Source organism: Cebus imitator, unplaced genomic scaffold (genome assembly GCF_001604975.1).
Source record: "Cebus imitator isolate Cc_AM_T3 unplaced genomic scaffold, Cebus_imitator-1.0 Scaffold13, whole genome shotgun sequence".
In the NCBI taxonomy this organism is placed as follows: domain Eukaryota; kingdom Metazoa; phylum Chordata; class Mammalia; order Primates; family Cebidae; genus Cebus; species Cebus imitator.
In genome coordinates this window covers 4327408-4351517 of record NW_016107328.1, presented here as the reverse complement: position 1 = coordinate 4351517, position 24110 = coordinate 4327408, and the positions used below count along the sequence as shown (strand labels likewise).

The window sequence follows — 24110 nt, the reverse complement described above, 5'->3', positions numbered from 1 at the left end:
AAAGAGACAGAGAGAACCTATAACCTCAGTATATTCTTATGCTGTTTTCAATCTGGTGATACTGAAAGCATCTTTTTATCCCGGGAGACAATCCACTGAGAGGTGAGGGTTGCATCTTGTTAATTTTTTTTGTAGGAAATGTCATAGGTGCACTGCAAACCTGTCTTGTCTTCCAGTTCTTTTATCCCTTCACAAAACATCTAGTTAGGGAGTTTTACAGACAAATCCTAGGCTACATTTTTCAGCTGCACACATCACTGCTGCTCTGTGGGCATCTCTGGCCAGTAGAAAGATAGATCCAACACCAGCTTCCACTCCTGCTTCTATTTCTGCATGAGGTACCAGCTCCTTTATAAAAAAAAAACTCTTATTTTAGGTTTGGGGGTACAGGTGAAAATTTGTTACATAAGTAAACATGTGTCATGGGGGTTGTCTTTTCTGCTCCTCTCCCTCCTACCACCCTACTGCCTCAAGAAGACCCCAGAATCGGTTGTTTCCTTCTTTATGTTCATAGTTCTTATCATTTAGCTACCACCTATAAGTGAGAACATATGGTATCTGGTTTTCTGTTCCGGCATTAGTTTGCTAAGTATAATAGCCTCCAGCTTCAACCATGTTCCTGCAAAAGAGCTGATCTTGTTCTTTTTTATGGCTGCATAATATTCTGTGAGTCATCAGTTCCTGCTCTATGCCTGGACCAATAGGAAAGAAAAGTTGCCTATCGTGCTGCAGGTTGGGACAAGGGTGGGAGTGAAAGCAGGCTTGAAGGTTTATCACAGGTCCAGGACCATTAAGACCATGCACCCAGAAATAGCTGTGGCTCATTCCATCTCCTCCCTGGAAACCCAGCTGCTCCTCCACAGACAGCACTTCCTTTCTCTCTTGCCCCAGCATGGCTGGGGATATGCAATCAGAGATGTAGATGTTCACCCTCCCTAGAAACACATTTGCTTAATAAGTAGCAAAAATCATGACACTATCATAGTCTACTTGATGCTTATTAAAATTGGCTGGTATTTTTGGAGTCTGGCATGTCTTAGACATCATGCTTCATCCTCGTCTCTCAGAGAGCCACACCTGCATAAATAACAGCATGTTAGGCTCAGAATTTGTTCACACGTCTATTCATTCAGCAGGCATTGAGCATTGACTATGTGGCTACCACTATACTTGGAAGTCAAAGTTGATATTCCAGTTAGAGATAAAGAAAGGCCATGGAGAAGCACATCTCCAACCTGACAGCATCGTTAACATCCAACCCAGTCAGTGTGATGTTCCTGTTCTCTAGCAGGACACTCCCGTGGGCCAACATCACTTGGACAGGGAAGCTGAGGCCTAGAGAGGATGTGGGGCCACTGGAAATCTCACACACATCAGAGAGTGAACTGCAAATAGGATTTTGGTTTCATGACTCTTATTCCCTGAGTGTTGACATCATAACTGTCCCTTTTTAAAAAATGTTTTCTTAAAAGGGCATTTTTACAATGTATTAAAGATTTTATATATTTTAAAAGTAGGAAGCAAAGTCACATATGGAGTCACCACTCAGTACAGCCACTGCAATCTCTTGGGGGAAGTCCTACTCCTTTCCTCCAGGCCCTGATATGGGAAAGTGTGTGCACGTCCTGTGAATTTCTGAATAAGCATATGTGTGTATTTTTTAAATTTATTTTTATTTTTTATTTTTTTATTTTACTTTAAGTGCTGGGGTACACGTGTAGATCTTGCAGGATTCTTACACAGGTATACACATGCCATGGTGGTTTGCTGCCTCCATCCCCCCATCACCTACATTAGGTGTTTCTCCTAATGTTATACCTCCCCAATCTTCCTACCCCCTGCTATCTCTCCCCTAGCCCCCCACCCCCCAACAGACCCTAGTGTGTGATGTTTCCCTCCTTGTGTCCATGTGTTCTCATTGTTCAACACCCACTTATAAGTGAGAACATGTGGTGTTTGGTTTTCTGTTCTTGTGTCAGTTTGCTGAGAATGATGGTTTCCAGATTCATCCATTTCCCTGCAAATGACATTAATTCATCCATTTTTATGGCAGCATAGTATTCCACGGTGTATATGTGCCACATTTTCTTTTATCCAGTCTATCTTTGATGGGTGTTTGGGTTGGTTCCAAGTTTTTGCTGTTAATCATATCATAATATATATTAGTTAACATCATCATAAGGTCTAGGCAGAGTGTATGTATCCTGTGACATATATGAATATAGAAATATCATATGTAGCTATAAATATACATACATGCATATATATGTGTATATACATGTCTGCATGTGTTATTAGTAATTATGTCATGCGTATATATCCACAAATCATATAATTTAAAAAATATCTTTATATACTTTTTCTAAATATTATTTTATGGCTGCATAACTTTTTTTTTTTTTTTTTGAGATGGAGTCTTACTCTGTCACCCAGGCTGAAGTGCAATGGTGCAATCTCGGCTCACTGCAACCTCTACCTCTGGGTTCCAGTGATTCTCCTGCCTCAGCCTCCCAAGTAGCTGAGATTACAGGAATCTGCCACTATGCCCGGCTATTTTTTTGTATTTTTAGTAGAGAAGGGGTTTCTCCATGTTGGTCAGGCTGATCTGGAACTCCTGACCTCAACTGATCCGTGCACCTCAGCCTCCCAAAGTTCTAGGATTATAGGCATGAGCCACTGCACCCAACCAGTGGCTGCGTAACATTTTAATGGGAGCAGGTATCATTCTTTCCTTACCCGCTATTTTATAATTAAGGAAATGTGGTGTGTTCGAGAGAACAGAGACTTTCTAATCAGTTGGAGCTGGTTTGATTCCCAGTTCTACTCTCTGCTAGCTGGGCAGCTCCTCTGTCCTTCCAGCTTCAGTTTCCTCATTGGAAAAATGGCACTATAATACAAGACCTTGTGATTTCATAAAGGAGTATATACATGTAGGTGAAGTACTCAGGAGTTTAATAAAAATGATGGCAATCCCTAGTTGAACATTGAGGCTGTTTCCATATTTTTCATTATTATAAGTAATACCTGATGAACATTTTTTAATGTGGTAAAGAATTATATTTAGAATTAGGCAGCTGGATTTGGTTTAGATGATCCTGTTTTGCTGGCAACATCAAAAGCATCACAGTCAGAAGCCATTTAAGCATGTGCCTTCTCGTCTCCAACAGGCCTGATCAGGGCGCTGACCTCGGCCGTGACAATGTTGTACAGCTTTTTCACAGTCTGTCTGATCTGCTGCTTTGTTGGCCTAGACATCCACAGTGCTTCGTGGATATTTTTCTTCTTAAAATCTCTCCCTGCATTTTGAATTATTTCTGAGTATCTCCCACCTTAAACTCTAAGGTTCATATGGCTTTGAAGGGAGGGCAGACCCTCCAGATGTGACTGTCTCACCTCGTCTGAAGGTACTTTATCCTGGAAAGCATGTCGAGATGCCCGGCAGAATACTGCTCAATCACATCCTTCACGTCATAAGGCCTCAGAGTCTCCTTGAATTTTTTTTTATAGAGACGGAATTGTAGAATTCTGCAAAGCAAAGTAGAGGCATTTGTGCATCATGGGTGGAGAGCACAGGAAGCTGTAACACAAGGTTAGCAAACTCAGGGGCAGGGGGAGAAAATAACCGAAGAGAAAACAGCTTGCTAGAAGAGCTTCCAACTTTTGGTTCTGGTTCTACCCTTTGGAACCACACAGAGTTAGTACGTCTCCATCAGGACTATTCCCTTCAATCATTTGAATAATAAGCAAATCATAGTATTAATAAGAGCTAATATGTATTGAGCAGCCAGACTGAGAGTTTAGTGCTTTATGAACAATCCTGATAACAGATCCATCGACGGATGATATGATTGTGATTCAGAGCTTCAGCATTGCCCCGGGCCACATAGCTAATAAGGGCAGAGCTGGTCCTCAAACCCAGGTAGGGTGCTGACAAGGCTGGTGCTCTTCTTAATCACTGTCACACTGCTTTCCATTTGAGGACAGCTGATGTAGTTCATCCTCAACAGCCTCTTTAATTCTTTTGCTTGGGAGCTCCTGGAAAAGAAAAGCTAGCTTCTGTTCTTTGAGTCTCACCACATTCTTTATAAAGTGGGGCACCCAGAACTGGTGGATGAAATCAAAGCCTCACCTCCATACTTTATTGGTTCCTCCCTGGAAAGCAATCTAATCACCCCTGATGGGTAGTGTTCCTTAAGAGCCTCATCGTAAAGTTAACTCCTGCTGAGCACAGAGTCAATTCAAACCCCTAATCACAGATCAGTGTCTGGAGGTCACAGCCCATCCCAGGACTTTCCATCTGGTACTTGCACAAGTCTTTTTTATGGTGCATTCAAAGTTCAGTTTCTTTGTCATAGCTTGGGGCTTCAACCTCCAAACATTATTTTGATATATTGATTATGATACTATCTAATCTGCTTGTCATCCTTCCCAACTTTGTGCCATTTTATAAGCCTTCTCTTTACATAGTTCCATACAGGTGAGAGTCTAAAAACTAAGGCTCACAGGCCACTCTGGCCCACTGCTTGTTTTTGATGATAAGTATTTACTGCAACTCAGCCACACCCATTCCTTTATGCACTGTCTATGACAGCTTTTGTGCTATAATGATAGAGCTGAACACTTGCAGCAGAGACCTACGGACCGCAAAGCCTAAAACATTTACTATTTGACCCTTTACAGAAAAGTGTGATGACCTCTGAATTAAGACATCAGTGAAAATGCTAAAAGAGGAGGGCAGAGACCAGACCATGAAGTATCCCAGCAGAGATCACCCTCCAGGTCAACCCAGGTTCCTTAACTGGTTTTCTTTAGATAAGGGCTTTCAGCTAGTTAGAAATCCAGATAGCTATGCTTTCATACAACCACATTTCTGTCATATCCTACCTAAAGGTGTCAAGAAAATCCACATCCAAGGCTTCGCTGAGGTCTACACATTATAGCACTACTGTGATTCCCTATCTATTAGACTGGGAATCTTGCTGAAAATACCACAATCAGTTGAAGAATTCACCTTGGTTTCTAGAATTCACTGCTACCTTTACAAAGTGCTTACATGCTGATAAAGTTTCAGTAGTAGCCTACTTTTTCATTTCTTGCAGAAATATAACGCTAAACAAAAATAGCTGGGATGGATTATGGTCTCTGCTGATACATGGAAAAAACTATAATTTATCATCTTGTTAAAATGCGAACTAATTAAAAAGAACTATATGGATGAAGTTAGGCAGAAGAAAAACCATTTTAAGCAAGAAGCCTTAAAGGAAGAAAACCCTCCACCCTGACACCATTTCCAATATATGGTGGTTACAGGCAGAGCAGAACAGAGCAGGTGGAAATACTGTCGGGGGTGGAGGTTTGGGGCATGTTTATAACAAGGAGGCACCTCAGAGTCACCCATCATGGCTTGCTAAGGTCTAGATCATTTCTCTTGGGGCAGCATATAGTATTTACATACTCCTGGGACCTGACTCAGGGTTAGTGGAGGGGCTTCTTTCCCCCCTTCCTAAAGTGCAAGAGAACGTTATTATAAGCCCCATCCTGTGGGAGTTGAGCGGGAGCTGGGGAGGCACACAGGCACAGGTGGGGCCAAGGGGACATTACCTGACAGCTCTGATGGCAGTCTTCAGGGTGGGGATCATGTCTTCGAGGGGGAACTCATTCCCATAGCCCCTGTCTTCTGCCATGGGGTCGCCTGTCCCAGCATCTGGGAGGGAGACACACATATCAACGGCAGGCTACAGCCCTGGAAAAGGCTTGGGGACCCCACTGTTCAGTCAAAGCCTTCCAAGCCTCCGGATGTGTCAATCCCCAGAGTCTTTGCTTCCACGTTGTGAGACTCCACACTGTTCTGCAGTTGTGATGTTGTTCAGCGTTTCCTGGCACCCTCATTCTATTATCCAGACGTCCAAGTCAAAAGTGTGTGCAGCTCATGGCTGGTGGTGGGGGAAAAGGCTAGCAGGGAGAAGTGAGCTCCGCAGCTCCCGAGGGGACCCCGCAGCTCCCAAGGGGACCCCAGAGCCAGAAGCCAGCAAAGGACACACACTGTGCAAGCCTTGCAGCCAGACAGACCTCAGCTGGGACTTTTGCTCTGTCAGTCTCTGTCCTGGTGACCTTGAGGAGGTCACTTTCTGAGCCACACAAGCCTCAGAGGTCTTGGAGGGTTGAAGGCCTGGGTGAGCTCGGACACTGAGGATACAGGCTTTTCTGTTTGTCCTCCCTTTGTATAAGTAAAAGAGGCACACGAGGCCGTGGCTTCCACAGTGCTTTCTGCCACCTCTTCCCATGTGCTGGTCTCCAGATCACTTTGCACCTGGCACCTCCCCATCCTTCAAGTTGACCTCCATAACAATTCACTCATGGGGTGGGGGCACCCTTAGAAAGCAAGGTGACGGGTTTCCACTTCTCACTTGGGAGCCTCCTGCCCAGACTCCTGGGAATGCATCACCATGCCTCAGCCCAAGGACAGGAGGAGAAAGGTAAGTAAGAAGTTGGTTTGTGGAAGGAAGGGAAAGAGCCACTTTGGGGGCTCAAATGTTCTTAAGTGGGGGTGGTGAGGAAGGAAGTGGACTTGGGGGAGGAAGCAGTGGGGGAGACAAGGAGGGAGAACAAAAAAAAAAGCATTACCTTCAGAACTCTGCCAGAAAGCGTAGGCTTTCATGCGGAAGGCCGTGCGGAAACGCTCTTTATTGTTTAAGCCAACAGGCTTTGGTTCTTTAGAAGGACTTTCTTCTATGGCATCTACATTCAGAGGGGTAAATAGCTTTCCTTTAGTATTGCTACCACGAGGATTAGAAAGGCGAACCCGATCCAAGAGACCCAGCTTTTGGCTACAAAATAAGCAAAAGTGAACAATTTTCCTCCTTCAGTGCAGGCTCTTACAATTTCCCATCCCTCCATAAAGACTCACACATGCTCCTCCAAGGAGGAGTGGGGACTGTGCATTTCACAGTGCTGAATCTGACTCAGCAGCTCGGAACTTGACAGGGTGTGGTTCCAATCCTAGCTCCACAGTTTGCTAGTTCTTACACTGTGGGCAAGCTTTTTAACCTCTCTGAATGTCAATTTTCTCATATGCTTAAATGCAGCTTACAGGAGATGTAGGCTATAAATTGCCCAGCTCATCTTATCACGCTACAGAGATTCGTCTTTTCCCATGCCCATTCCCTGCATCAATAACTTCCTGCCTCTCCTGTTTACCATCCCATGGTGCCCAGATAGTGATTTACACAGAAAAATCATTATCAAAGGATTCCTCCTTAAAGAAACCTGACAGCACAATGACATAAAGCAGCAATGTTAATTTGGCGCCCACAAACAGACCCTCATGGATAGAATTTGGCAGTCCATGAGTTTGGATGGGGAAAACTACCTTTTTAATTTACTAACTTCTTACTAAAGTTTAGCATCTCTTTCCATTATGAATGTAGGCAACAAATTCCAGTAATACCCTAAATGCCTGCGACTTTCCACAACAGTACTCACAGATAATTTTATATCCTGTTATTTCAAGATATTTTTTATGCTCATGATGGCTTCAAAATTATGGTGGTATTCACCCTGCCACTAGGTTCATCACAAAAATGCACATATATGACTACATCTCAAAATTTTAAAGATTTTGATAATGCTGTTTCCATATAATCAGCTTTTTTTGTAGCTGAATATTATATTTTGTTTATAGATTCAAAATAATTATTCTGAGAAGGGGTCCATGGCTTCACAGTACTGCTAGAAGAGCTCCTGGTACAAAGAAAATGGTTAATAACACCAATATAAAATTGCCTTACACTGGGCGTGGTGTCTCGTGCCTGTAATCCTAGCACTTTGGGAAACCAGGGTGGGCGGATCACCCGAGGTTGGGAATTCGAGACCAGCTTGACCAACATGGAGAAACCCCGTCTCTGCTAAAAATACAAAATTAGCCGGGTATGTTGGCACATGCTTGTAATCCCAGTTACTTGGGAGTCTGAGGCAGGATAATTGCTTGAACCCGGGAGGCGGAGGTTGCAGTGAGCCGAGATCACGCCTTTGCACTCCAGCCTGGGGAACAAGAGGACAACTCTGTCTCAAAAAAAAAAAAAAGTTGTCCTGGTGCAAAAAGCCAGTTGCACCTTGACTTAAACCCAAGTCCACCTTTCCCATCTGGCTGATCTTCGGCAAATCTATTACCTTTTTGAGCCTCAGTTACTGTGTCTGTAAAGTAGGGATAAGCATTCCCTGCTTTATCTGGTTGCTATGAGATGATGTTTGTCCAGGATTTGTTATAGAGCGTGACACACAGCAGGTGCTCTACACATGTTAATTTCTTCTATTTCTTGGCTTTTACCCCCTTAACCTAGTGAGCACAAAGGATAAAGTACTTTTCTGTGGTACTTCCAGGGAGACCCACATTGCATGTTTCGCCCAGCAGTAAGCTTGCACCCAGCAGCATCTTCCGCTCCCTTACCCCACACAGAGCTTGGCACGCAGGAGGCACGCAGCACTCACTCATGTACTCATGAACTAAATGAGACAGTGAATGAATATGGGTGATCAAATCAGCTCTGCACAGGTTTGCAATCATTTTGTGTTTTCTGAAGAGTATGTCTGGTTAGGATAGTCATGTGCTCCTGCCAGAAGCAGCTGCTATCTTTGCAGCTGGGTGCAATGTGGAGGTCATGGTGTTGACGCTACTGAAAGAGAAGTGAGCATTCCTCCTGCCACACAATCACCCTGTGCTTTCTGAACACCAGGTCCTCATCTGTCATGGGGGGCTATCAACACCTGCTTCCTGGAGGGCTAGGGAGTATTACACACGATAATTTCTATAACATTTCTTGCCTACAGTCCAGCATATAGAAGGCATTAAGAAATCTTTGAAAAAACAAATGAGTGAATGATGAATGAAGGAATGAATGCGTATATGAATGAGCAGCGAGAGGTTGTTATTCCTGACTTCCTCTGGATCTGTTCTCTCTCACCCAGCACTGTTCCAGCAGTTTGATTGAGGAACTCCATTAATAACCAGCCCAGGATAAATTTAGAAAAACTCCAATGCTCAGCCAGCTCCATCTTCCTTGAACTGAAGTCAACATTTTTGGAATTGCTTTCCTGGCTGCTACTAGATAAATGACTAATAGGACAGAGAATATTTCAGAGCCTGTGCGCTAAAAATAGTGGATGGAGCAGGAACTGAGCTGAGCACACACTGAAGGCTTTCCGGAATTGTACTGCATGGAGACAGCACATCTCCGTGCCTGCCTGCCCCACTGGACTGTGTAACGCTAGCTAGGCAAACACTCTGCCTGGGTATCTTTGAACACAGCACATTTCCCTGCTCAGAACATCTGGATGTTCAGTACGGCAACTAAGATTATGGGCAAAACCAGCCTGGGGGAAGCGTCCCGACAAACTGTGTGACCTAGGACACATCACTTATGCTTTCTGGTCTCCAGCTTCCTCATGGACAAAATCATGACCATAAGTCCCTGCCTTTCATAGATGTTTAAGGGTTAAATGAGGTAATGCATGTCAAGGGCTTAGCCACCTGAGGTTCAGGAAGCGCTCAATAGTTGCTGGCTGTCATCATTACCTTGGTAAGTAATCCTTTTCCCACAGAAGCAGCAGAAGGCCGATGATGTGTGTAAGAAGGATGGATACAATTCCCTGGGCCACAAATAAAGGTTTGGGTTTTTGTTTGTTTTTGTTTAAATGAACTGGGATGAGTTGAGAGATTTATATACTATTTTACAGTACTTCTTAATGCTAGTCTGAAAATGTTCAACATTGTCACTGCACTCCACTTCCGTAGGAAATAAGTATATGAGGAGCTTAATTCCAGGTTAACCCTAACCCTAACCCTAACCCTAAGCAAGACAAAGTTAATAGCAGCCACTTTTTCTTGAATTGAAATTTCAGTCTGATTGTTGAATGTAAGGAAGATCATGAGAGGGCTCTCTTTGGTTCTTTCTGTGCTGGGATTTAGGATTCAGCATTTAGGGATTTAAATGCTTCACTGCAACCTAAAATAGTCTGGATTGCTTTGGCTACATTCACTTAAAACCCCGTTGGTCACAGATGACAGTTTAGACGGTGTTAGGAATCCAGATGCATGGAACGAAGTCAGAAGTCTCAGCTCAGAATCACTCACGGTCATTCCACCTGAGAGGCTTATGGAATTCTTCCTCCAGCAAAGTAGATGATCAGCTTACTTCTTAATTGTGTTGCCTGAAATCCAAGACCCCAACGGATAATCAAATGCAAGGCAAAGTTCACTGATGAAACTCAAAACCCATCTCTGCTCTACTCTGTATGGATCTCCAGTGCATAATTAAGGTGTTGTTCTAGGAGGGCACTGCAGATCTTGCAAGAAAAGCCTTTCCTGGAGCTGACATCAGATTTGTTTCGAAAGCTAGGGCTCTTGATTTGTTAAGTGCAGGCAAACAATTTCCAAACATGAACTGTAAAAACTGCAAATAGATGGACTGGGCATGGAAAAGTAAAATCAAGGTTGTTCTATCCTGGATGATGCGGCTCTTGTCCTGGGCTCCTCCTTCAGGTATCAGCATGGAGAACTTCAGCCATGTTCAACTCCGTGTAGTTTCTTCACCTTCAGTGTTTAGCATGTGCTGTGAACTTTACCTGGGAAAACCTCATCCCTTTCCTCATCTAAATGACCCTTACTTTTGCCTAAAACGTGGCACAAGCATCTGCCCCAAGGCTCACTTGTCAGCACAACTGGATGTTCAGTATAGTGGTGACTGAGACCCATTAGACATCCATTCCCTGTGCCCCTAGTCCACTTCAGGCTTTCCTCATCCATGGTGCTCGTCCATTGCAGAGAAACAGTTGACTTAATAGCAACTCCCCTACTAAATCAGTGGTTCTCAATTAGGGGTGATTTTGATACCCCTGCCAAGGAACATTTGGCAATGCCTGGAGAGATTTGGTTGTCACTACTGCTGATATAATAATGGGGAGCACTGTTGCCATCTAGTGGGGAGAAGCCAGAGATGCTGCTAAACATCCCACAACAACAAAGAATTATCTGTCGCATATATCAATAGGGCTAAGGTTGAAAAACTAAACGGTAAGCTTTTGGGCCAGAAACTACCATGTTCAATTTGTATATCCAGGATCTAGTGCAGTGTCCCGCACATTGCAAGCACTGAGAGCATTATTACAATGTTGAATGAATGAAGGAAGTAATACAATATTCAATCTTCTGATTAATCAAATGCATCTAACCTCAGCTAAGAAAGGGAGTGCTGTATAGTGGAGAGCTTGGACTTTGGAGTAAGAGAACTAAATTCAAATCTCTGCTTGGTAGTTTGTATTTTAGTTTGGAAAGTCATCAACTCAGTTACAATTTTGTCTGTAAAACGAAGCTATTATTATTTATTCATTAAACAAAAATGTGTTCCACACCTTGTAAATCCCAGGCTCCTGGTAACTTGCTGAACGTACATTGGTGATTAAAACAGATGCGGTTTTCAGTCACTAGTGAGCTTATGACCAAGTTAAGAAGACATACAATAAGGAAACAGACACATTCATTGCTAGAAATCTGACAAGGAAACCGAGAGAATGTAGTAATGAAGAACAAAGAGAGGGTGACAGGGAGGGTGGCTCGGGAATGTATCTTGAGTGGATGGGAAGATGAATTGGAAAACCAATTCCGGTAATCCAGAATTAAGATGATGGTGGTCCACAAACAGAAGCTGAGATCTGAAGGTTTGTTTCTTTTCTTTTCTTTCTCTTTCATTTCTTTTTCTTTCTTCTTTCTTTCTTTCATTTTATTCTTTCTTTCTTTTCTTTCTCTCTCTCTCTCTCCCCCTCCCTCCCCTCCATCTCTCCTCCCCTTTCTCTCTCTCTCTCTCTTTCTCTCTCTCTCTTTCCTTTTTCCTTTCTTAATTATACTTTAAGCTTTGGGATATATGTACATAATGCACAGGTTTGTTACATAGATATACATGTGCTATGACGGTTTGCTGCATGCATCAACCCATCATCTACATTAGGTATTTCTCTCCTAATGCTATCCCTCCCCTAGCCCCCCACCCCCTGAAAGACCCCGGTGTGTGATGTTCCCCTCCCTGTGTCCATGAGTTCTCATCGTTCAACTCCCACTTATGAGTGAGAACATGACAGGCAGTGTTCGGTTTTCTGTTCTTGTGTTAGTTTGCTGAGAATGATGGTTTCCAGGAGAAGCTGGATTTCAAGCAAAGGGAGTGAGGGCTTTCCAGGCAGAATAACTGCATGCAGGTGCAAGGTGCATGAGGACTGGACTGTGGCATCAAAGGGAGGGCATGTGGCCCAAACATTCTAAGTGAGAGGTGGGGTGGCACCTGATGAGATCAGAGGCCAGGTAAGTCAGAGATTTTAGAAATGGAAATAGAATTTAAACAGAAATAGAAAGTAGGAGTTTCTATTTTATTCTAAGTATACCTGGGGCCCCACACAAATTTTTGAGGAGAAAGTATAAGAAGTTTGCATTTTAAAAAACACATACCTGTTCACTGCAGCATTATTTACAACAGCTAAAAGGTGGAAGCAACCCAAATGTTGTCCATCAGTGGATAAGTAGGTAAAAAAATGAATGGACATGCAACGGGATACCATTTAGTATTAAAATGGAAAGAAATCCTGATACATGTTGCAATGTGAATGAACCTTGAGACCATTATGCTAAGTAAAATAAGCCCTTTCTGAAAAGACAAATAGTGTGGTCAAACTCATACAAACAGAAAGTAGAATGGTAGTTTCCAGGGCCTGGGGGCAGGGAACAGGGGCAACATTGTTTAACAGGAATGAAGTTTTCGTTTTACAAAGTAAAATGTTCTGGAGACTGGTTGCACAGCAATGTGAATGTATCAAATACTACAGACCTGTACATTTTTTTTTTTTTTTGACAGGGTTATGCTCTGTTGCCCAGGCTGGAATGCAGTGGTGCCATCCTGACTCACTGCAACCTCTGCCTCCCTGTTTCAAGCGATTCTCCTGCCTCAGCCTCCTGAGGAGCTGGGGTTACAGGCACCCGCCACCACGCCCAGCTAATTTTTGTATTTTTAGTAGAGACAGGTTTTGCCATGTTTTCCAGGTTAGTCTGGAACTCCTGACCTCTGGTGATCCACCCGCCTCAGCCTCCCAAAGTGCTGGGATTACAGGTGTGAGCCACTGTGCCTGGCTGAGATCTGTACTTTTAAATATGGTTAAGATAGAACATTTTATGTTATATGTATATAAATACAATTTAAAAAAAATTTAAAAGAACACAATGGGCTTTTGGTGGAGAATGGGTTGATGGGAAGCAAAAACAAAAAAGAGAGACTGAAAAGGAAGTCACTGAAGATATCCAGGCAAAAGATGCTGCTGCTGTGGAGTGGGGCAGCTGCAGTGGGTAGAGTAAGGTGAGCTTTGACATCGATTTTGGACTAGAACACCAATGTTCTTTCCTGATGAGTTCTATATGGGCTTTGAGGAAAAAAGACTGATAAACAACCACTCCTGGTTTCTGGTTGCACAAATAAGTTGTTCAACCACATAGGTACCCTTATTATAACCATCATTGTAAGCTATTTTTTTTTTCGAGTTGGGCAGGGCTTGGAACAAGCAAGTGTGGGGAGAAAAATCAAAAGTGGAGTTTGGGACATGTTACTTTTAGGGAGACTGAGAGGCATCCTGTCAAGTAAGCAGTTGGGGCCTCTGCCTTTCTTATTCATTGCTATATTCCCAGACTCTATATGGTTTCTGGTACACAGGAGTGTCTTAATAAATATTCACTGAATAGTGGATGGATGGATGGATAGATGGATAAGTGAACAGATGATGGACAGATGAATGGATGGATGAAGATGAGTGCATGGATGATGGATGGATGATGGATATATGTTTGATGGATGAATGGAAGTAGTGTCACTAGAGCCAAAAAAGAGTATTTTGAAGAAAGGGTTAATCTGTCTTGTGCCCTTTCAATATGAATGCTCAGTACGATGGTATAGACTGAATGCCCAGCACAGAATGGCCAATCCCACTTATAGGAGTTAAGGCCATCTCTCCTTCATTCTTTCGTCCTTTCATCTCTTTATATGGACAGTGTGGGGACTAATACAAGATCTGCAATCCCCTTTCAGAAGACTTTTAGAAGGCTTCCTAGCACCATGGTCCCTCCTGAGAGAGACAGAGAAAGCAGACAGGTAATAGACACCTGTCACCTTCTACATGCCAAACTTTTGAGGCTTTGGTGTCCTACTTCTCTCTCTAAGAAAAGATTATAAATGAAAGTTGCTGTCTGTGCTTATTTCTTAAAATATTTAATTCTTTAAAATAATATGGGAAATGCTAGCTGGAGATGATGAGGAATGTAAAGTGGCCAAAAGGGGCCTGGAACGTGACAGGCCTTCCTTAAATGGCATCAACATTGAAGAAGATGATGGTAATTTCTTTACACCTTTCACTCTGTTCATGGTAGAGCTGGGAAAACCGAATAACTCCCTTTCCATTGTGTAATGGTTAATTTTGTCAACTTGACTGGGCCAAGGGATCCTCAGATAGTTGATAAAACATTACTTCTGGATGTCTGTGAGGGTGGAGGAGATTAGCAGTTGAATCAATAGACTGAGAAAAGATCGGCCTTCACCAAAGTGGACAGGCATCATCTAATCCTTTGAGGGCCCAAATAGATGAAAAGAATGGAAGAAGGGTGAGTTCACTCTTTTTGCTTGAGCTGGGACATTCACAGTCTCTTGCCCTTGGAGAATGGACCTCCTGGTTCTCAGGCCTTTAAACTCCAGGACTTACACCGTTGGAGCTCATGGTTCTCAGGCATTTGGACTTGAGCTGAATTACATGGCTGGTTTTCCTGGTTCTCCAGCTTGTGGACTCCAGACTGTGAGATTTCTCAGCCTCCATAATCATGTGAGCCAATTCCCATAACAAATCTCCTGTAAAACGTCTTGATAAATTCCATTGCTTCTGTTTTACTGGAGAACTTTGACCATAAACTTTATTTCTCTACTGAGGAATTTATTATTTTGTAGCTAGAAACAAAGATTCACTGTTCATTTAGGGTTTTTGTGCATTTTCCTTGGGACATGGGTGTGCTTCTTAACTGATCTTATCAATTGATATTTCTAGAGATTTCTTATATAGAATTGATAGATGCAGGAGGCAGACAAGGGGGAAGATCCCAGAGAATCTCCAACTGGCCTGCCCACTGGGAGGATGGGTAGGGCCACAGGAAGTTCCTGCCACTTGCTGCTGGGAGGAGCCTGGCCTTTCCTGTTCCTGGGTAGTGACTTGAGATTCTATCTGTGAGATGGGGCCCTATTAACCGGAACCATTCTCCCTTTGCTGTGTGGCTTTTTCCTTTGTCCTTTTGCCCAGTAAATTCCGTGATCCCCTCACCCTTCAAAGTGTCCATGTGCCTAATCTTTCCTGGTCATGTGACAAGAACAAGGGTTTTATTCCTACAACAGAATCAGGTGGCTAGAGAAAAGATCACAGGCCTAGGCACCCAAGGCTGGAAGGAAGAAAGGATAAAAGATGGAAGGAACAAAATTAGGACCCTAATTCATTCTTCAGCTCAGTGTAAATCTATGTAGCCCTTGAGAGGCCAAAAGAAAGGTCCTCAGTGGATTCTCTCCTGTTCTCGTTTCAGGTAGAGCTTAGACTTTCCTTCCCTTGTACCTGTTTCCTCTGCCCCTGTGTCTCTAATATCTCCCTACCAGCACCCCCACATTACACTGTTATTTTAGACTGACACATCCGTTCCTCCCATCAGACTGTGAGGGCCTTTTCCATTAGAATATGAGTTATCATTTCCTGAGACTTCAGGGCTGACAAAAAGCAGAGCTCTTAATGCTCAGTGTTTAGGTTAGGGAAGGCAGAGGATAGAGGGAAGGAAGACAAAGCCAGGTTTCAAATCTAGGTTGATCTGACTCCTAAAGTAGCTCTATACCATATGGAAATAACCCTGGAAATATGAGTGCAAATCAGGACAGCAATGATGATAAGAGCAAACCCTTAAATAATACTTACCATGGGCCAGGCTCTATTCTAAGCACACAATCCTTACCGCAGCCCGAGGTGATACGTACCCTTATTATAACCATCATATAGATGAGGAAACTGAAGCACAGTGAGGTTTGTAATATGCCCAGAATCACACAGCCAACATTTTTAAAAGTAATCTGTAACTCACAGTGTCTAATGTGGCAAAACAACATGGTTCCAATTCTACTACTGTGGCCAGAAACTCATATCACAGAGGACCTAAAGTGGCTTGGAAATCACCCAGAGCAATCTCTACCTTCTAGAGATAAGAGACCTTAGGCCCAGGTGGTAGGTGGTTCTCAAGGGGCTGGCTATTCTGGGGAAGGGGAAGGACAGATAAAGCAGGGAGGAGACACGAATGTGATTGGACTGACTGCTGGGCTGGAAGAAACAATATCATGATTTTGAAATAACTGATGTGTTAATTGGATTGTCTCTTGGTTAAACAGCTTTGCAAAGTTAGTTCTGCTGAACTCAAAGGCCTATTTGGTTCCCTCTAATTCAGTGAGTCAGAGGATCTATGAGCATGATTCCAGAACATTTGCAGTTGGTATTCCAGAGACACTGATCTGAATGTGGAGAGCGACATATTATTCTCTGCTGGTCTCCTAATAAATGTTTTCTCCATTTACCTAAATATCATGTCTGAATAATGTACCAGTTGATCAGCACTGATCTCTAGTGAGCATTTGCTACGTGCTGAGCTCTCTTCTGGGTATCATATGTATGACTCCAACCAGTCCATGAGGTCAGCACTATTACGATCTCTACTTCACAGATAAGAACATGGAGACACAGAGAGGTTGCATAAGTTGCCAAGAGCACACAGCTAATTACAAAAGAAGCCAGGTTTTGAAGTCTAGTAATCTAACTCTGGGCTCTGTCCTCAGTCTCTATGGCTATGACTACCTCCTAATTATACACCCTGGTTATTTTTAGTCCCTAGTTAAAGAGAAGAAATGACCATAGATCTGGAGGAATCCAGGCAGACACAGGTTCAAATCCCAGCCCCTGTGTGAGTTGATTCCTCTTGCTAATCCCTAGTGTCCCCATCGGTGTAGGGGGACAATAAAATCTAAATAATTCATATCTATCTATCTCAAGGTCATGTATCCTGGATCTGCTGAGGCAGCTTCCCACCATGTGTAACCTATGGCAAACGTAGCAGGTTAAATTGTGTTGCCTTGCAAAAACATGTTCTATCCCTAACCCAATACTTGGGAATGTGATCTTATTTGGAAATAGGGTCTTTGCTGATGTAATCAAATAAAGATGAGGGCATACTGAATTAAGGTGGGCTCTTAATCCAATGACTGTTGTCTTTGTAAGAGAAAGGAGAGGGAGATTTGGGACACAGACAAACCCAGAAGAAAAAAAGCCATGTGAAGCGGGAGGCAGAGACTGGAGGAATGGGTTAAAGCCCAAGGATCACATGTACTACGTGAAGCGAGGAAGAGGCAAGGAAGGACTCTTGTCTAGAGCCTTTGGAGGGAACATGGGCAGGCAACAATTTGATTCTAGACTTCTAGCTTCCAGAGCTGTGAGAGGATACATTTCTGTTGCTCTAAGTTTACCCATTTTGTGGCAATTTGTTACGGCTGCTGTAGAAAGCCAATAGCAAATGAGGACTTGATGAATGTACTTAGCAAATGTCCCGTTTTCAGACTGATGAAGCCAAGTCAGGGAGCTAAGACACATTCTTGTGTCGTAAGGGATGCCCTGCCCTTAGGGAGAGAGAAGGCCACATGAACCATATGGAGGACCATCTTTTCCCTATTTTTGAAGTAACAAAAATGGAATGTCCACACTCTCAGAAGAATTGAGAAGAAGCCGGTAGCTCTGCTAGCTTCTCTCCATGGAAGGAAGTGAATTACCCAGCTGGGTTATGGTGTGTGCAGCAGCCGTTTTCCCATGTTTCTTGTTTGGGAGAGTTCTGTATTAAATGTCAGTGTCCAGATAAGGTCTTTCTCTCTTTCTAGCTTTCAGAGCCCTGCAGTTGGCTGGGGGAGTGTCTGCTTGGTCCCTGTGCTGTTTCCAAGGACACACTTGGTGGGAAGTGTTGCCCCCAGATCCAATATTGCTTTATCCAGAAAATATAACCTGTGTTTTATTTTATTTTTATTTTTAATTTTACTTTAAGTTCCTGGATACATGTGCAGAACATGCATGTTTGTTACATACGTATACATGTGCCATGGTGGACTGCTGAACTTATCAACCCATCATCTAGGTTTTATACCCTGCATGCATTAGGTGTTTGTCCTAATGCTCTCTCTCCTCTTGCCCCCGCATCCACCGATAAGCCCTGTTGTGTGATGTTCTCCTCACTGTGTCCATGTGTTCTCATTGTTCAACTCCCACTTATGAGTGAGTACATGTGGTGTCTGATACCTGTATTTTAATCCTTTTTGGATTTCTAGGTATATTTCTCAATTGGTTCATAATTCAGAAGGGAGGGGATATTATACATAACCCCCAACACCCCATTATCCCAAGAGGAAAATTGAGACTAAGCCTTCAGGACATATCTGGGATCCCTCTGAGGTTACATAAAATTGATCCAAATCTCACCTCTGCATCTCAGCTACTCTGCAGCCTGGGCTAATGTTGCAGGGTCTGGATGGCAGGAGAAAATACTAATAGCTACGGGTTGTGTTCGAGCCTTTGTTTTGCTCTGGTTAACAATTTCCTCATCAGTAAAATTAGGGGATTGGATTGATTGAGCTCTAAATTCATGTTTACCTTTAGTAGTCATTGATTCTGCAGCACGGAAGCTGTCTGATTGCCAACATTATTCATGACAGTGAGATAAATTTCATGTGGCTGATGTCACAGACAGAAGCCAAAGTGTGAATTGTAATGTTTGACCCAATGTTCTTTCACACCACAGATAATCCTGTCTCTGCCTTTTCTTGCCTCTATAGCCTCCTCCTGTGACAGGGACTTCGGCTATGTGAGCCAAGAAAGGGTAGAAGAAAACGAAACAAGCAAAACGGACACCTGCAGTGACTGACTAGGTAACTGTTCCTGACTGCTGGAAGAAGGAGCATAGTGATAGGGACCACGAACTACAGAGCTAGACCAGCTGGATCCAAGTCTTGCTCTTGATACCTTCGAGCTGTGTGACCTTCTGCAAGTCACTTATCTATCTGACCTCAGTTTCTTATCTATAAAATGGGGATTAAAAATAGTATCTGTCACTTAGAGTGGCTGTGAAGATGAGCTGTGCTTAGAACTATACTAGGGAAGCAGTCAGCATTCTTTGTAAGCTATTGTTGAATTCTTTGATCCAAAGCATGACTACTAAATTTGACCACTCTATAATGGGAAAGACATAATCACCACATAGGCAATAAATATGGTACCTGGGACAGATTTTTCTCCCTTTCAAAATATGAACTCTCAAAAGCTGCTGTTCAGATTGAATTGGTAGAAAATAGAGCAATCGTTGTCAACACAGTTATCTATTTTTAGAATTTTTAAAATGCCAGTTTCTATCAAAAAGATGTCCATAATTATCAGCACTGTTGAATGTCTACTGAATAGCTATTGTTGATGTTCAAAATGATTATCCTAACACAAAATATCAGGCTTAATATGGTTAGCTGTTCATGTTATTTAATGCAATATTATTATTAGGAATTTGAAAACTTACAGGTAGAATTTATGCCTGTAATAAACAATTATCATTTTTTGTCTGTTTGATGTTTCATCCCTCATTCTTTGGGGGGAAGAAAAGGGCCCTATTCTTTTCAGCAACTGCATCTCTCACTTCAACCATGTGGCTTTAATGGGGGCTGCTAAGCATAGTATCATACACCAGCACCCACCCACTCTAACAGGAAAATCTGGTCCAGAGCTTAGACAGTAGCAGATTTTACACTTTAAGGGGTAGAGATTGTCCAGGATGTGAACATGTGACCCAAACTGGGTCAATCTGAATGCTTCTCTGGGATTTTAAAAACTGGTGTTGGGTGAAGGATAGATGGACAGAAGACAGGGAAAATACATGTGATTTTGGAGCTGTTCGCATCCACAGCTCACTGATATGGAGAAAGTCAGCTGAGAGAGTAAAACTGTCACAAAAAGAGAAGCAGAGAGAAGAGACAAAGAGAGAAAATCCTGGGGTCCTATTCCTGTTTCTTTAGGGTTTCCACCCTCTCTGATAGCTGGCTATGTGAACCAGTACACCTCCCTCAGTTTAATTTGGGTGGAACACTACGACACTTGTAGAATAGTGAGTCCATCCATCCATCCATTCATCCATCCACTGCCTCACTAAATTAATATCTACCAGAAACCAACCATGTGTCAGGCTCTGTTCCATGCACGGTTTCAGGTGTAAGAGATAATGCAGTAAATAAAACAGACAGAGATTAGCCCCTTGGAGGCAACTGACTTAATATATGTAATAGGTAATCATCATAGGATCACGGGGATAGAGACAAGGGCATGGGCAGAGGCCAGGGAAAATCTCTCTTGGAAGGTGACATTAGGCAGGCTTCCAAAGGAAGTGAATATATAAGATGGGAGATAAGACCTCCTGGCTGAGGGAAGACAAAGGCTGAGATCATGCATCCATTGTATTAGCTGAGCTCATTCTGCACGCATGGATAACAAGGAGGGCATGACAGCCACCTGTGCTGCAGGCAGAGTCAGGCTGATGCAACGGAAGGCTTACGGACACCTCACGCATTTGCAAGGCCCATGTTCTGTGTTTGACTTAGGTGTAAGTTACGTGAATGCTTGAGATCAATTTCCTCATAAGTTAAATAGAGGTACATCTCATCCTTTAATTAGGTTATTATTTATAGTCATTCAGCAAATACTTGTGGGGTACATCTTACACTTCAGGCATAGTATTAGCCTTGGGGAGCTCGTGGTCTAGAGGGGAAGAGACAATTTAACAGGTGCATATATATATATATATATATATATATATATAATAACTTTATTATTTTTGTATAGATATATAATAACTTTTAAATCAGTTTACTGAAAAGAACTCAAGTCCGTAGTTGGTTATAAAGCTATCACTTTATGAGGGCCGTCTTGACTGTTTTGATTTATAAGGATCTATTTGAAAAATAAAAGCTCAGTTGAATTCTTACAATGAGTAGGAGGTTGGCTTGGATAATTCTATGCTTCCTTCTCAGGATCTCTGATTCTAAGGTTAATCAGAAAGAAGAGAGCCAACTTCTACTGTGGGCTTACTAGGTGCTTAGTGTTATAAAGTATACATGCTTTATTAGGGGAGCACTGAGTCCTACCTCAGGGCATCATGAGTTGGGCATCTAAGCTAGGTGAGAAGGGATGGGAGGGGGTCAACTGCCTTCGCTTCCATGAGACTCAAATAAGATGACATATGCAAAATGCTTGGTATAAAATTATCAAAGCCAACCTCCCAGTCATTGTAAGAATTTAGCTAGTCACAAAAGGTCTGTGTAATGGTCTGGTCTCATAATAAGATTAGCACAAAAAATTTTTTTAAGTTACAATTAAGTTGTCCATAGTTAAAAGGAAATTTTAATAGTCTTTCTAGAAATTTGACTTTGATATTAAAATACACTAATACAATACTAGAAATTGGTTAGAACAAGATTTTATTAAAAACATTGATTTACTTTTAATGCAAGATATTTTTAATTTTTTTTATTTTACTTTGAGTTCTGAGATACATGTGCTGAACATTCAGGTTTGTTGCATAGGTATACATGTGCCATGGTGGTTTGCTGTACCTATCACTTAATTTTTAAATTATATAACCTGTTTTAATTTTAATTTAAAAATTCTTCAGATTGATCTCTCAGAAGTTTAACTTATGCTGTACCCTGCTGTTTTAGCTCTTTCTTCCTTTTGAGAAGTCCTGGGATGGTAACTCTTTCCTTCAATTTTAGTTGGCTCCTGTAACTTTTAAAAATTAGTAGTCTAAAGTAAGGGAGAGAATATTTGAAAACAGGCAAATAAAAAATCTTACAGAAAAATAAAAAGAGTTCAGTTGGGCTTATGTCCCACAAACAAGTCCACATAAGTCAAAACATTCAAGATAGCCCTTATAAAGCTATAGCTTTATAACTAAATATGGACTTAAGCTCTTTCCAATAACCTAAATGGAAAGTGATTTTTCTTATCCTCAGTATAGCATCAGCATGTTAAATTACAGAGAATAGAATTCTTTCCTCAGGCTGACAAATAAACAAGTATATGAGCTACCTAAGCTAGAAGGAGGCAATAAGATGAATTCCAAATCTGACTCTGTTTAGAAATATGAATAAAGGGACGGGGCACAGTGGCTCATGCCCATAATCTCAGCACTATGGGAAGCCGAGACGGGCAGATCACCTGAGGTCAGGAATTCGAGAGCCTGGCTAACATGGCAAAACCCTGTCTCTACTTTAAAAAAATATGTACAAAAATTAGCCGGTGTTGTGGTATAAGCTTGTAACCCCTGCTACTCGGGAGGCTGAGGCAGGAGAATCACTTGAACCCAGGAGGCAGAGGTTTCAGTGAGCTGAGATGGCGCCACTGCACTCCAGCCTGGGTGACAGAGCGAGACTCCGTCTGAAAAACAAACAAACAAAAACAAAAGAAGTAAAAAATAAATATGAATAAGAAACTAAGTCTTCCTAGGAAGAATGGAACACCAGGTAGCTGTCAGCCTATTAAAGAAGCTATTGTAAGGTGGAAAATGCATACCAGCAAGTGTGACTCTAATGCACATGAACGTTCCTGACATTCCATAGTCACCTGCTTCCCTGCCCCCTGGGTAAAGGAATTTATTCCTCTGTTGACAATTCTTGCATCCCATCTCCAGATTTCATTTCCACCTCCAGGCTGTGCAGCTATAATCGCACCTGGCATCTCACCTGCTAACACATCAGCAAAACCTGACTTTGTCCCAACCCTGGATGAAGGAGACTGAGCAACTTACATAATGACCTTGTCTTCTCTGAGGGGGGTGAGCCGGCAAACACCCAACAACTCTGACCCTGAGAAATCACGAAATAGATTTTCCCTCTGTGCTTTTGGCAGAGTGGAGGATTCTTGAAAGGGACACGAGCAAGCTGATGACCAGATATCGGAAGTCACTTTTCTAGGGAGGCGTCCCCAGGAAGCCTCAAAATGCATCTATTTGGGCCCCAATTGAACTGGAAGTGCTGAATCCAGGGCACAGTCATATTTGCATGCACATTTCAGTGAATTTTATTCATGTCTGAATAGAAAAAGCCTCTAAAGGAAGATTTAATAATTCACTTGCAGTGTCAAAATCTGCATGATTTAAAGCCCTGTTGGTCATGAAAGAAGGAAAGGAAAGGGCACTAGGAGCAGATAAACTTACAGATAATGAGGGCAGGCTCATCCTGCATCACACAGCCCATACGCACTAGGAGTAGATGATCCAGGTCTCAGGAATACCCCATTGGGAGTCTTCAGACCTGGATCGTCTACTCCTAGTGCTTACGGGCTGTGTGATGCAGGATGAGCCTGTCCTCTCCAGGGACATCAGTTTCTACAGAAATATCTGCAGAGATCTCTGTGGTGTCCTTTCACTCTGCCTCTGGGAGCCACGAGCTTCTGCAGATTCTCCAGTGAATGTCCTGACATCATCACTGTCATTCACCTAACCCTCCTTTCCAATCTCCCCAATGGCCCTTACAGTCTACAGTGGGTCCAGGCAAAAACCACATGGTCCATTTGAAAACACACCCAAAGGAAACGGAACCAATGCTGTCAGTAATTGTCTCTTCCAAACAGGATTTTGTGTGAATGGGGCTTCATGGAAACACTTTGGGGTATTTGACTTGGCCTCGCAATGGCCATTGTTCTCAAGTGGTTCCCCTATAAGGTAGTTCAGGGTCCTCTCACCTCCTCTGCCCAAATTCTGTCAGCACTAGAAGGAGAGCATTTGGACTTAGTGTCCAGGATATTGATTGTGAGGCCTCACAAGTGGTTTCTTAATAACAATAGTTTAAAAATGGTTTGTACAGGTCATACAGATATATAGACAGATGTGGTTTGCTGGGAAACCACATGAGGATCATGAAATTACAGTCATAAGGATCATAAATTACAGTCTT

At 42.6% G+C, this 24110-nt stretch overlaps 1 protein-coding gene across 1 annotated transcript in view; it reads right to left on the bottom strand.

Annotated features, from left to right (window-relative positions):
- KCNQ3 (potassium voltage-gated channel subfamily Q member 3) overlaps nucleotides 1-24110 on the bottom strand; it is a 342569-nt gene that overhangs the window by 7941 nt on the left and 310518 nt on the right. The window contains exons 10-12 of the mRNA XM_017500329.2: nucleotides 6625-6827; nucleotides 5602-5704; nucleotides 3394-3525 (exon numbers count right to left, since the gene is read on the bottom strand). Coding sequence (XP_017355818.1) covers nucleotides 3394-3525; nucleotides 5602-5704; nucleotides 6625-6827 — 438 coding nt within the window. The remainder of the gene's footprint in view (nucleotides 1-3393; nucleotides 3526-5601; nucleotides 5705-6624; nucleotides 6828-24110) is intronic.